A 13195-nucleotide genomic window follows, 5' to 3' on the forward strand; every position below is an offset into this window, starting at 1 on the left:
CATTCGTATATATTGATTACCCGTAGTTCTTACGGTTATTGTTAACTGCCATTGATAACAGCAACAACAACAAAGCTGCTTATATCCAATTCCTTCTCCAGATCTGAATTGATAGAACAGGCGTGTGAGTTCAAGCATCTACGAATTAAGACGGTCCCTTCCGTCCCGCATGTCGTTTCCAGTGCAGCAGAGAATTCATTTGGAAATGTATTCTGTGCCAAACCGTCGTGGCATACCTAACCTAAGTTGCGATCTCGACTCGCGATCAATATTCTTCAAATTTTGGCCTTTACTGTGATCCTTCTGTGATGTCGGTACGGACGACACGACGATTATACCCGTACCATGGGTTCACTTACTAGGCTAGCTGATTTTAGCGTACGTTTAGCTGTGTGTGGCTACGTCGTGCGGGAACTTGCTCATTTCCTTATTCTTTTGCTGCTGCGCGGCTTCACTTCCACATCTCTGAATTCTACCTCTATATCGTTGTCGCTGTTGCTTCTGATGATGTCACCGTATAGTGGCCGCGCGAGCAGAAGACCGGCTGGCGAGCTTTCGGTCATTTTGGCTACCTAACTCGATTTTTCGCTTCCTTCAGCCATCTTTTTACCTCATCAATTTGCTGGCGATAGCCAAAGCGCCGAACTGGTGTAACCGGCCCAATGGTAGACAGTTTACGTGGTTGCTGGCTAACTAGTCTAACTCCCCGCGCGGGTTCTATTCGAAGCGCACTCGTTCGGGCGCTCTCTGGTACGCTTCCCGACTTACAGGTTCATAAGAAGATACAGCAGTGCAGTCAGCCATCGCGAAAATCTTCGGCGTGTGAGCGTCCAGACGTTCCTTGTGGGTGAAAAAACAGCGTCTGACCAAGCAATAGCAGCAACGTTATGTATAGCTATAACGCTAGACGCAGTGAGAACTGAGTCAGTCGACGTAGAAGAAGCGGATGCATGCCTTCAAAGGCCTTCGGGGCGGAAGAATTCTTTGAGGAGTACCGCGTACGCTAGCGTCGGTTCCATCATAGAAGCAAAGGTTGCCTCTTTTCTATTCAGCAGCGACTCAAGGGGGGGGGGGGGTAGGCCTGCAGACGCTGGCCGTATTCTAACCGAAGTTCTAGGCTTCCGACTGGTAGTTGTCTGCGTACATTCGTGTTGAAGAGCAGCGGTATCAGCGACAGATAGTAACATCGTGCACAAATCGCTGATGAGCATGCCTCTGCGATCGCTTGCAGCAGCTGTTGAGAAGAACATGTTAGCTGCAATTGTGCCCAAGGACTAACCGGTGTTCTGGTGTTTTAACCTGCGGTAGAAACTGCTGTATCTGGGGGCAGGTATGTAAGAAGACACAGAGGTTTATACAACGAAAGGCCAGAAACATATTGTGTCGGCAATTTGGGGGGCATCGACGCTTCGTTCTCATACGCCGCCACGAACGATTACGGACAATCTAAATCGCTATGGTATTACAGAGGGATGCGTGGAATCCGCAACGCCCTACTCACGAACCAGCCTCCCAACTGGACAAAAGTGAAAGAGATCTAGCGATATTCAAGTGGACGTCCATATAATAGGACTGGTAATGTCTCTTAGCAGAATACAGCCGCATCATTTGAATTGGTAATGCGATATAATAGACGAAGAAAAAAGTAAATATCGTTTCGATTTCCTTCCGTCGAATCTAGCGCTAGACTTTGCTTAAGTCTGTGCAGATTGCGCAGTAAGACAATATGACTTCTCCTGTCCCCTATCCTTCATCGTTCCGGACGTTTATTTTGTCATCAAAATTTCTTTGTGAGGACACCCTTGCGTACTTGCCGTCTGAGCCTTCCGCACTCTTACGGTACACGTTGTTATTTATTTTCGTACAAACTGCCTGTCACCGCGAATCAATCACCTTCTTGACGAAGCGGGTATGGATGAGGGGCGCTAGTATACGAAGACCAGTCTCATCGCAAATTGGGACTGACTAGCCGATGTAGAAAAGTTCGATCCATTTGGCTTTGTTGCCAAACAGAAACCCGTATCGATAATCGGCCACTGTCCACTCTGATGGTGGAGCATATGTATGATCTAATTATCATAGCGTTACCATTCTATCTCTATCGTAAGTAATAACGGAATTACCGAACAAGAGCCAGCCAAGTCAAGGTGTTCTACCGGTTTCGTTCGCCAATTGGCTAGCCCACGGTATTCATGAGACTTCGATCGTGCCCTATGATATGTCCTAAGGCCAAATCTGTGTAGATAGTCTTTGCAAATCGAATACATTCATAAACGCGCAGCCTCACTTTGGTTAAGCATGCTCAAGAATCATCTGTCATTCTTGATGATCGCAGACCGAAAATCAGCTCAGCACAGCTGCTAGTGGTAGCACGTACCAAACCGCTTCGATGGATATTTATTGTTTTAAGCAATTTTAAGCCGAAGACATCTATCTATTCAGTACTTGCTGAAGTCATACACATTGCAAAATTCATTGTTTTAACCAGCGCATATCATATATATCTATAGGCAGAATTAGTATCATCATTCCCAATTCCTGGCAGTACTCGGCTCTCTCATTGCGGTTCTACGGAGGAACAAAATAATCATCGACTATGGAGTGACCCCACTGTCAGGGCAACAGTTGGGCACTCTGTCGTCGTCAGGCAACAGGGTGACAATCTTATTCTCCATCTCACTGTAAGTAAGAGGGTCAAGGAAGTCAGCCGAAGGTGCGCCGTGTGTAAACGATATAGTGATTACGGTCAAGCAGGTTTCGAGTGCATTAAGCTTAAGTACGGCTCCACGCGCCAACCCCAGATTCCGGACTGATCGTGAATCCAACCAAGATCGAGGCGATGTGTCTTAGAGGGGAAGGCAGGACAGCGGCCGCTGCCACCTCATACCTCCCCAGGTCGCCTGTTGCCTATGTAAACATGTGTTGGCCGCATCGGTGATCTAATCACCTTGTCGTTTGTCGCTCGCAACGGCTCTCAGGTTGTTGGACTTTAGGGTAGCTCTTATCATAATGTATTGGGTACGCTTCATTCGGACGATCCTTACAGCAGCGAACTTCAAGCAATTAAATCGTGTTGAAGCCTTCTTCCTCAAAAGAGCACGAAGATTACACCTAGTAACCCAAAATCATCTCTCATACCTTCTAGCCGGCTTGCTATGGCTGGACTACGTCGTCGTTTTGAGCAGCCAGTTACAAAAGGCTTCGAAATCGACCTTAGGAATTGGAAGCGAAAATTCGCCCATATTGCTAGAGGCTACTTTGTCCCTTTGCAATGAGGAATAACGAATAGAAAGGAGTAAACCGGCTAAACAGACAAGCGGTCACTCACTTTGCCGTGGATGGTATCCGCCAGAGACTCTGCAGGAAACCAGATTTCCACACCCCTGACGGTATATGCGTTTACGATGCTCCAGATGCGTATTGTAATAGATAATACGTCCTCCTAACAGCATCTTTTGGCTATCTAGCAAATTTCTCCAACTTGTTTTATAAACCAACCAAGACCTGTGTGATCGATACAACACAAAGTGTTTTAAACAGTCCGATATACTTTCTCTGATATTGAGATATCGTATTGTTGATCTGTAGGTATGAAGCTTTTGACTATTATTAGCGAAGTCGAATAAATGAAATTGAATCTGAGTATCATTATCCGAACGATCGCTCAGACCCAGCCGCTAACCCTTGTTCATCACCATCGATTCCTTCGAGAGGTAATCTATATACGTATAATGGATATATAGATATGTTATACGTTTCTTGTGCCGATCGACTGCTAGATCGTTTAGTGCCTACGTCTAGCAGCCCGTCAGTGTACCTTTTCTGATGTCTACCATAAAACCTTCGCGGTGATGGAAGCAAAATTTCTCACAGAAATTTAGCGGACGACTAAGCACCTGAACGAGCGACTTTTAGAGAGCGTCCGCCGCCGCCTGCTGTCGCCTTGTTTCTGATGTTCGCGCCGCAGCTTCTGTACAGCCCTCTTTCTTCGAGCTATTAGCGGCGATAGCCGCCAATGATTTGGTTGCTCGTTGCTTTCGATTGGCCGATTACAAAAGAGAGACGACAAATTGGCTTGGCTAATTTTCATACATAACAACGAAGGAAAAAACGCGCAGTCATACATGCTTTTGCTACGTTTTTGTGTGAGAGGAAGGACAAAAAGGCAGTGGCTGTTCTGACTGTGAGTGACACACCTATTCACATACAATACAATGTACTCCTCATCCAAATGACCTTCTATATAACTATGTAGCAACAATATGCAATACCATTATATAGCATTGGCAGATTGCTTTTTGAGCTGATGCCGAGGATGTGTATGCCAATGGAGACTCGAAGGACGCACATTTAGAAGGGAATTTTGTTGTGTTATTGCAGAAAATTTGATTGCAGAAGACAGTTAGAAAAAAAAACATGACAATCCTTTGTTAATTTCTGTTAAGCACAATCGTGGCAGAAACAGAAGAGGCCTTGTAAAGTACTATGCATATCTGATAACCGTTAGAATGTGATGCCAGGTGTGGAGATCCGATTAACGATTTGGCTTACTGACGTTATGGGTAATTTGTCGTCGTTGATTCTTTGTACGCTGAAGAGCATCGATTGAAACAATTTTGTACAAAAGATATTTGCTGTACGCGTTAGTTCAAGCTGGTGGGAACGGTCCTTCTTTTTGACAGAAATCACCACAAGGCAACCTCTTCTTTTGTCTTACCGATATCGGCAGACTGGGGGGATCGACCTCTCTACGGTACAGTCCGATCATGCATTCCGACAACCCAAATCGACCTATTTACAATTGATATTTTTCTGGGTCAAATGACGTCTCTGCTAGTAGCTACAGAGGGTAGTATGTTCCGTATCACTTACTTTCCTCTCGGCTACTTGCTCAACAAGATAATAACCTAAATCGTTCACAAATCGGCTTACGCTGTAAATTAGCCTTTACCGCGGAACCGTTTGCTTGTAGATAAAGTTTCAATATACGAAGAGACCGCTTAGAGTAAATTTGATTTCAAGCGACGCAGTACTTATCAAGCTATTACGTGTATTGGCACGCGCGCGACCTTCAATTCGCTCCCGACAGAAGCCACTGGCGGCGTTGCTGCTTTCTAAATACGCGGCGGTCCTTTCTGAAGAAAGTCGGGGTCTTAGTACTACCGGTAGTAGCAGTTGCAGCGGCAGTAGTAAGAGCCAGTGCAGCAGAAAATAAACGCTGTCCAGGACAACAATCACTTCAGCCGTAGAAGCATTTGCTCGAACACAAACACAGGCTCACGACACTGTCTGCTTATTCTGTTTAAGGTGCCATGGCCATTTAAGAGCAGTACTTCATACACATGTCGGCTTTTAATTTGTGCTTTCACTGGAATGTCGGCAATCGGCGACCCGACATTTGATTATCATAGTCGTATCATAATCTTTGCACAACTATCTATCGGCGGACGGAACCTGCTTGACGCTCCCGCGACAGCCACTTTGGCTACGTATCTTTAGCGGCAACATTGTTCATTTACGGCTTTGATCCTATTTCAGCCGGCGCAATAATGGCACAAGGGAAAAAAGGGCTTCGCAAAAAGTGACAATTGGCGGCAATATATTTGCGCCCGTTTTTTTGCGAATTTTTTCGCCAACAGCGACCCGCCCTCACTCCAGACTCTTCAACTAGCCCCGTTGACGTTTTGTTCGTCCTAGAGTCTTACGCCTGTCGACTTGTTTGTACACTGTACAGGCATCCAGGATCGACAAAACGCTGCAGATTCCCTTCACCAGTCTATCGCGTAGGGTTGCGGTGCCGCGACGACGGCGGCACCGGTGGAAACTCAGAATCCGAACAAATGGCCGAGCCGGCATTAAGCGATCAAGGTTTATTTGTTTGTGTTGTTGTTGCTGCTGCTGCTGCTGCTGCTGCTGCTCTGGATTTTGGCGGTGAGAAGGAACTCGACCGAAAGCAGTCAGCCAGTGTAAGCCGGTCCGGCTGCAAACGCCAAAATGGCAGTAAGAATCATTGTTTACGTCTCTTGCTCGCTCTCTCCCTTAGCTGAATGAGAATGTCACGATGAATATTTTTTGCAGCGCCGATAGAGGGCAGACATAGTGTTGCGGCGTTCGTTCGAATCGGTACGGGAACAAACGAAGAGGAAGTTACCCGATCGATTAGTGAATTGCTTTATTCAATGATTTTTTCCTAATAGATGCGTCATGGACCTGTCCTGGCTGATAATGACTGCGACGACGACGATGATGACGACGATTATGGCCATGACGATGAAGCGATTCTGTAACTATTTCTCAGTCATTATGTGTACCTTTGTTGGCTGAAATTGGATGTCCCACGACTGTCGTCTAAGCTATCGAGTTTTGTAGATGATTTTTAGGTTGACGTGGCACGAGGTCGGTCGGTAGACGATACCAAGAAATCTAGCTCATTGCTCATTCGTCACGTGGAGATACGCTGTTTCGCCTACGATTAGACGAAATAAGCTGCCCCTATAAACGGTTTGTGCTCCATATTATTATTGAACTACTGAGCCCTAACAGCCCAACAGATTGTGTAGCTCCTACCCGGCAATGGAAACAATGACAGTTGTTAAACTTACTAATCGACAAGAAAGTTACAATATATCTCATTTATATAACGCCGAAGGTCACTCTGCATTCAACCATGCCGATTCAAACTGGTCAAAGATAACAACATTACATTGATAACAGATCAGTTTAAGTTTATTTCTGACTTTTTTCAGATGCAAAGGTAGCCTTTCAAAACAAACATACCTGTGCTAACCTTTGTTATCGATTGTCTGATGAGTAACACACATTTTAATTGGCACGTTACAAATGGACCACATGCAGCTTTTGCAGCAAATCCCTTCAAGTGTATAATAAGTTGGGTCGGCAGACTGAACACGCAGTTTCTGCTTGTGGTTGTATCCGTAGGCTTCAAGGTGGCTCTGGGTCGTGCACGATCTCAACCATATCCCAATTTTTTGTGGATCACGAAAAAAATAGGAAATGGCGGCTCGGGTAATTATGCCGAAATCTCGTTTAGAGCTGGCAAACTATCTCAACCGGCTTACGAGCCAAGTGGTTTGACGCATTAGTCAGAATAATTTCAATGGAACTTGAGTAGGAAAAGAAAGTATCATAATAGCATTTATAAACCTATTCACTAGCCGTTGGAGACGACGAAAAGCGTCTATTAGGTACGCGACGCTTCCGCCTATTTTTGTGGCCGATCAACCACAACTATTATGACGCGACCCGTATCTCTCACATTCGCTCCTGTCGAACTGAGTCTAGCGCAATTGTTATCATTAGCATACGACTGTTCCTAGGAGCCAGCCACTAGACTAATTCCTGCAGGCTCAGAAGCCTGATCTTAGCGCATTGCCACACGTTCCTGCATTATCGTTTTTGTATGACGCTTAACAAATACCGAAGACAATATGAAAGGAAGACGGGACAATTCACGACAGCGCTCTAACCCTGCTCGTAGATCCCGGTGCTCGCCTGGGATTGCTTAATAGAAATAGAATGTTTTCTCGCTTCGTCTTTTCTACTAACAAAAATATCATCGTAATCTCGACGATGATATCCCATCGAACTCTGAATCTCTTGAAATCGAGCGATACACGCGATTCAAGTGAAACACTTAAACTCTGTTTCGAACTGGGTGTTAGTGGCTGTCTAATAGAGCTGCCAAAGCATTAGCAGTGGTTCAATAACAAACGCTTCTGGGATGATTTGGTGTGATCATTGTGGCCATCATTTCGCCGACTATGAAGTACTGGCGGTACCAATTGAAGGAGATCAACTACAAACAGCCAATCCACAACGCATATCGACCGTCTACTAGCTAGCTAGCTAGCTAGCTAGCTAGCAACACATTGAACGGTCTGTAACAAAACTGCACTATTCAAAAACTGGCTACTGAGCAACGACCATCACAGAAAAAGAAAACTGCGGTAGTCCAACTCATATGATCATAGCAACTATTGCGATCATCACTATCGTCTATGTAGATTTGCTTCATGTTCGTCCCGCAAATTGGCCAGTTAGTTGGATCAGGGATCTGAGATGAAGTGAGATGCTCTTAATGCCACCGATGGTGGTCGTGCTTCACGAGCTCCACTATCCAAAAGAAGGTGCGAAGACACACACAGGACAACATAGCAGCCTCCGCTGCTGGCTTGTGAAACAACATCTCAGGTCGCTCGAACAGCTGCTACGGTGTTGTCTTAGTTTTCAACTGCTTCTGCTGTTGACCCTAGCAAGGGAAGATCATCAATGTATTGTATATATAATGTACTCAATTGTGTATCTATTCATCTAGTGGTACCACAGTATAAGCGAAGTCGATGTCCATGATGACGTTCAGCAGTGTCATATGGATCACAGAGAATATAGGTGGCAACATACATTTATATATGATGTGGCTTGTCAAAAATGTGGCTGTTTAAGAGGGTATTTTTTAAGTGTCAGCGGACAACGAGACAGACTTTGGCATATGTACGAGGTCTATTGGAAGCAGTTGTCTTAATCGAGACGTCGGGAACAATTAGTTTTGTGGAGGTGAGTAACTGGAAGGTTGGTCAATGTAGCACCAAGCAGTTGCCTAGAATATTATTATAAGTTTAAAATAATTGGTCAAGAGTCCTGTTTGTAGGGTCCGCACGTTCTAATGACAAAAGCAGCATGAAATTCGTCCGGTCCATAGTAATTATCAATACCGGGTGTCATGCTCCTTCGGAAGGGTCTTCCCCGCCTGGCGCCCGGCGTTAAGCATCATCAGGCTCCGTCTACGCGCTACGGCCGTTGCCTTTGACTTCTACTAATACTACTACCACTACAACCACGATTGCTGCTCAAGGGGTGGCCTTCTCGATCTTCGCGGACCTCCGAGTGAAGCGAAGTGGCCGAACTGATAGAAATCCTGCCGACTCCATCATGAGCTGCTCACAGCGGGGCACCCGTGTCGGGTCCTGCTTCAGATCTCCTGGCGAATGTTTCAATCAACTTCACACTACCGAAGACTGTCTATTACACCATCGTAAAGTGCCGTTTGTTGGCTCGTTTGCCGGGGCACAGTGCACGCGAACCTACACAACCCTCTAACCATATACGGAATGGAACAGCAGTAAATGCAATGATCGTGCTCCTCAAAAGCTGCTACAACATTGGGTCAGGACGCACACTCTTGAGGTTCTACTCGCGCCTAAGGCACGCGTGGGCGAGAAAACATATTTTTAGGAAGTGGCACATCTCGACCAAGCGTTCCGTGCATAGTTCCTCCACGTCATCAGCTAATTAGCAATAACATCGGTCGGTATAATTTCGTTAATGTTACGGATACACCATATTCTAATGACTTGCCACAAAGAGCTCCATTGAACGATCATAATATTCGAGATGTCACTGCGTACGCAACACTCTGCTCACTTCAGTCTACTTAATAGTGAAGGAACACTGGGACTGCCATATATATGATTATTATTATTATTATTATTATACATGACTGCAGATGCACCATTATCTGTGTCTCCAGTTTACCATAGAACACTACTAGTTGACCATAATGATAAACGACTATAAGAGGGGTAGTTTCAAATTGGCTGAAAAGCTATTTGCCAACGAGTACCGAAGGGCAAAGCTGCTACTTTGCCAGGACAAGGCATGAATGATCATTGCTTATGTACAGGCAATACAAATAGTATTACTTCTTTGTGTAACAGTAACAATACGAGCAACCTAGGTGTATCGTGATGTTACAGATACCAGCAAGTACGGTGGCACGAATGGAACAATAAGAAGCAATAGGATCACTACAATAAGGCTAAGAGGACTTATAATTAACTAGCTTGAAGTAAATAGGACAGAGTTACTACGAGGAATAAAGGGCGCTATCATCACTCACCTAGAGCTGCTCGGTCGGCGTGTTCGAGTGTCTCGAACGTTTTGCTTGTCATTTCGAAAAGTGCGTCCAGAGGTGAGCTATCGGCATTTTGGGGGTCGCCTCCGCTCGCTTGACGTCTTGCCGCGGCCGCTGCGGCCGCCAGGGCTGCCTGGTGCCGCCGGTGGAGCAAAGCCGCTGCGGCGGTTGACGCGGGACTCTCCGGGGAATCGCTTTCTGAGATCGAGTCCTCGTCCGTGGATCGCGGCCTTCGGGGCGGTGGCGTCCCGTTTGGTGAGTCCCACGGGCGCACGATCGCCGCCAGCGAGCTCATTGCCACCGCCTGCTGAGCCGCTCTTTGAGCAGCGGCCTGCGCCGCAGCCTTGTTGCCACTGAGTATGTCCTTAATAAAGAATGATGTTAACGGCTTTGGTTGCTGATGCGCGGGTGGCGGGACCGGCTCCGCCGATGTAGACCGAACCTGGTGATGGTGGTGGTTATGATGGTGACTGTGGTGATCCCGGTCGGTACGTGCGCGCTTCGGCTGGAAGTAGTCCTCGGCGTCAGACGAACAGTCCTCGACGTCAAGAAGTTCTTCGTCGTCTTGGGGCATTGCCGGGGCAACTGGTGACATTGCTGCCACTGGAGCGCTATCCGCTTCCGACCGACTACCCGTACTCGAGCAGTCGTCTGTGGCCATTGTTCGATCAATTAACCAATTGACCGATCGGTGGATGAGTAATAGAGAACCAGGTAGACCACTTTAACTTACTAAAACGATTCGTCGGCTGGGTAACACTGGCCTAACTAAAATAGACGGACCCCCAAACCTCTTGCACTATCTGGATGAGGTGTTCTTCTGCCAGTCAATCAGTTTGGAACCATAAATGTTACTCACTCGATGATGGAAGTAGATTTCGCAAGGCACGCGCGTCGCAGTGCTGCGACGCTGTTGGCAATATAAGTCCAAAGATGACTGTCGCTGTTGTTTATCTTTATTTAACTTGTTCTTGGTCGGGCATCAGGACAGTTCACAACGACGATAACAACGACAACAACAACAACAATACAGGATAGAGGATCAGTGATGGCATCATTGTCATCACCATGACGATGTTCCTCATATCTCACACGGACAGATGGGGGCGAAGTAGCACGATGTCACACTAAAACACTCCACAGTGGCTAGAAATCTTGTTTCATGATCACTCACGTTTCTGCTGGTGCTGATGCTGGTTTTTTTGTTGAGGCAATCTCATTATTAAAAGCCCGATTTATTTTTGGTTAACACACACACACGCACACACTTACGGCCATCTTCTAGCGCTTTGACCTGCACCGGCTAGTATAAAATACACGATTTTTCACCGATGTATTAACACTTGAGCAGAAATTTTCTGGCTTCTCTTAACATCGGGTAATACTACGGCGTTTGTCTAGCTATTTTCCCGCAATAGCACTAGAGCTACTCGATCGCTCACTTTGTGCCGGCAAATGTTTTGTTGCAAAATCTTTTTTCCTTTTGTTAGGCACACACAGGTTTTTCTACATCAAAAAAAAAATCAAAAACCGTATTCTTATTTTACAGACTTTTTGTGTACTGCGGTGCGCAGCGCCGATATCTCATCCCTATGAGGTAATCTGATTTCGCCTTCGAACGATCACTCTCTGTACATCTTCTGGACAAGAACATATTTGACAATCGAACATGGCTATTGAACAGGCACTATTAGAACACCTTCTTTAATTTCGTGATCCTCACGAAGCCACAGGCACGAACATCTCGAAAGGGTTACTTGGGTACTTTCTGTTTTTTTTTCGCTACTCCTACTTGATATGCGGCGCTGTACGGTCGACAAGAAGACGCTCACAGACCGCGCGAGTATCTTAATGATGTATGGTCTTGCCTTTTAGTTACTGAAACAACAGCTTTGCGTTACGTTCACGGTTCAAACAATTGGCGTACGGCAACTCGTCGTATAGCTCGAATAGGCTAGGTAGGCAGAATCATGCCATGGATCGCTGGCGCGCTGATTTGCTATCGTCCGTCCGTCCGCCCGTCCGCCATACGACTAAGTCTGATTTCGTCGTACTTAATTAGTTATTTGGTTGTTTGCTACTCTTCTTTCCGTCAACTAGTCCGCTATCGTTGTCGCCGCCGTGACGATACTTGTGGCGCTTCCGTCGTGAACGTAGCTGATCGTCGCTCAGCGAACTAGCCAGTGTCGTGCTGGTTACTGGCCGAATCGAATTTGTTATTGGTGCTGCTGCTGCTGCTGCTGCTGCTTTTGCCTGCGTCGTCAAGTATTATCGCTAAGCTGTTCAATGCCGTTGTCTTGGCTTCTGTTCGCCCGAACAGCGCAGCCACCACTGCTGTCGACCAGTCGACTATCCGATCTGAGCAGAGAACAGATGTATGTATTCGTATTGTTAACAACCGACCGACAGCTGAACAGGTCTCTTCGTCCGCCGGCTCTGGGCGGGGCGATCGGGGCTGCTGCTGCGCGCAGCGGCAGCGCCTCATAGAATGCTCTGTTGCCACCATAGAGATGGCGGCAGCGGCAATCGGGGCGGAGTTTACGGCTGCTATGGCCCGCCCCGCGCGGCGTAGCGGGAAGCCGCCGGGTCTTGGTTCTTAGCTCCTTTGCCTCTCTTTGGCTGTCCGTTGTCGTTGCCGTCGTCGTCGTCGTTTAGCAGTTCTCGGTCCAGCGCTCTGCTGCTGGCGCGAATCGCAGGCGTACGGCAGCCTGTCAGGCTCGCCGATCCGGCAGTCGTCGGCGCCGGCCCGAGTATATTTTATTTAGCTTTAGCAGCGATGTCGGCACCTTTTTTCGATATAATATAACAGCAGCGGCAGCAGCGAGCGCCACAATGGCAACGGCAACAACGGCCGCTGCTGGTCCTGCTCCGGGTAGCAAACAGCAGCAAAAGAAAAAGAAGAAAAGGCGGTGGTTGCAGGTGCGACAGAAGCAGGGAACAAACGAATGATGATGGCCTACTGCTGTCGCCGCAACCACCGCCGCCGCCGCCACCGCCGCCGTCGTCGCCGTCGCCGCCGTCGTTGCCGTCGCCGGCGCCATTGTCGCCGTCGTTGTTGTTGTTGTTGCAGGGGAATAGTGGGGGAGCGCGCCGGTAAACCGACCGGCCGACCAGCCGGCCGGGGCCGCTATTTGCCATCATTCGATGTAGTAGTGGCAGCAGCAGCAGCAGCAATCGGAGTGAATAGTAGTGGACAGTGTGGCAGCGGCGGCGGCGGTCCTAGTGGCAAGGCCAGGGAATAAGCAAAAAGGCAGATGTTCATTG

The 13195-nt window shown here is 47.3% G+C and overlaps 2 protein-coding genes across 5 annotated transcripts in view; one reads left to right on the forward strand and one right to left on the reverse strand.

Moving 5' to 3' along the window:
- Positions 1–12490, reverse strand: part of LOC111254603 (uncharacterized) — a 73467-nt gene extending 60977 nt beyond the window's left edge. For 2 of the 3 annotated variants that reach the window (XM_086974640.1, XM_022815610.2), the window contains exon 1: positions 9917–12490. In XM_086974640.1, the coding sequence (XP_086830766.1) occupies positions 9917–10592 (676 nt within the window). In that variant the 5' untranslated portion in view covers positions 10593–12490. The remainder of the gene's footprint in view (positions 1–9916) is intronic. The other variant, XM_022815611.2, reaches the window with a different exon arrangement.
- LOC111254172 (uncharacterized) overlaps positions 7720–13195 on the forward strand; it is a 76096-nt gene continuing 70620 nt past the window's right edge. Inside the window, exon 1 of one of the 2 annotated variants that reach the window (XM_086974642.1) lies at positions 7720–8574. The gene's annotated coding sequence lies outside the window, so the exon portion shown is untranslated. Of the gene's footprint in view, positions 8575–8856; positions 9325–13195 lie in introns of those variants that run through there. The other variant, XM_086974644.1, reaches the window with a different exon arrangement.

Source organism: Varroa destructor, unplaced genomic scaffold (assembly GCF_002443255.2).
Source record: "Varroa destructor unplaced genomic scaffold, Vdes_3.0 BEIS01000007.1, whole genome shotgun sequence".
Classification (NCBI taxonomy): domain Eukaryota; kingdom Metazoa; phylum Arthropoda; class Arachnida; order Mesostigmata; family Varroidae; genus Varroa; species Varroa destructor.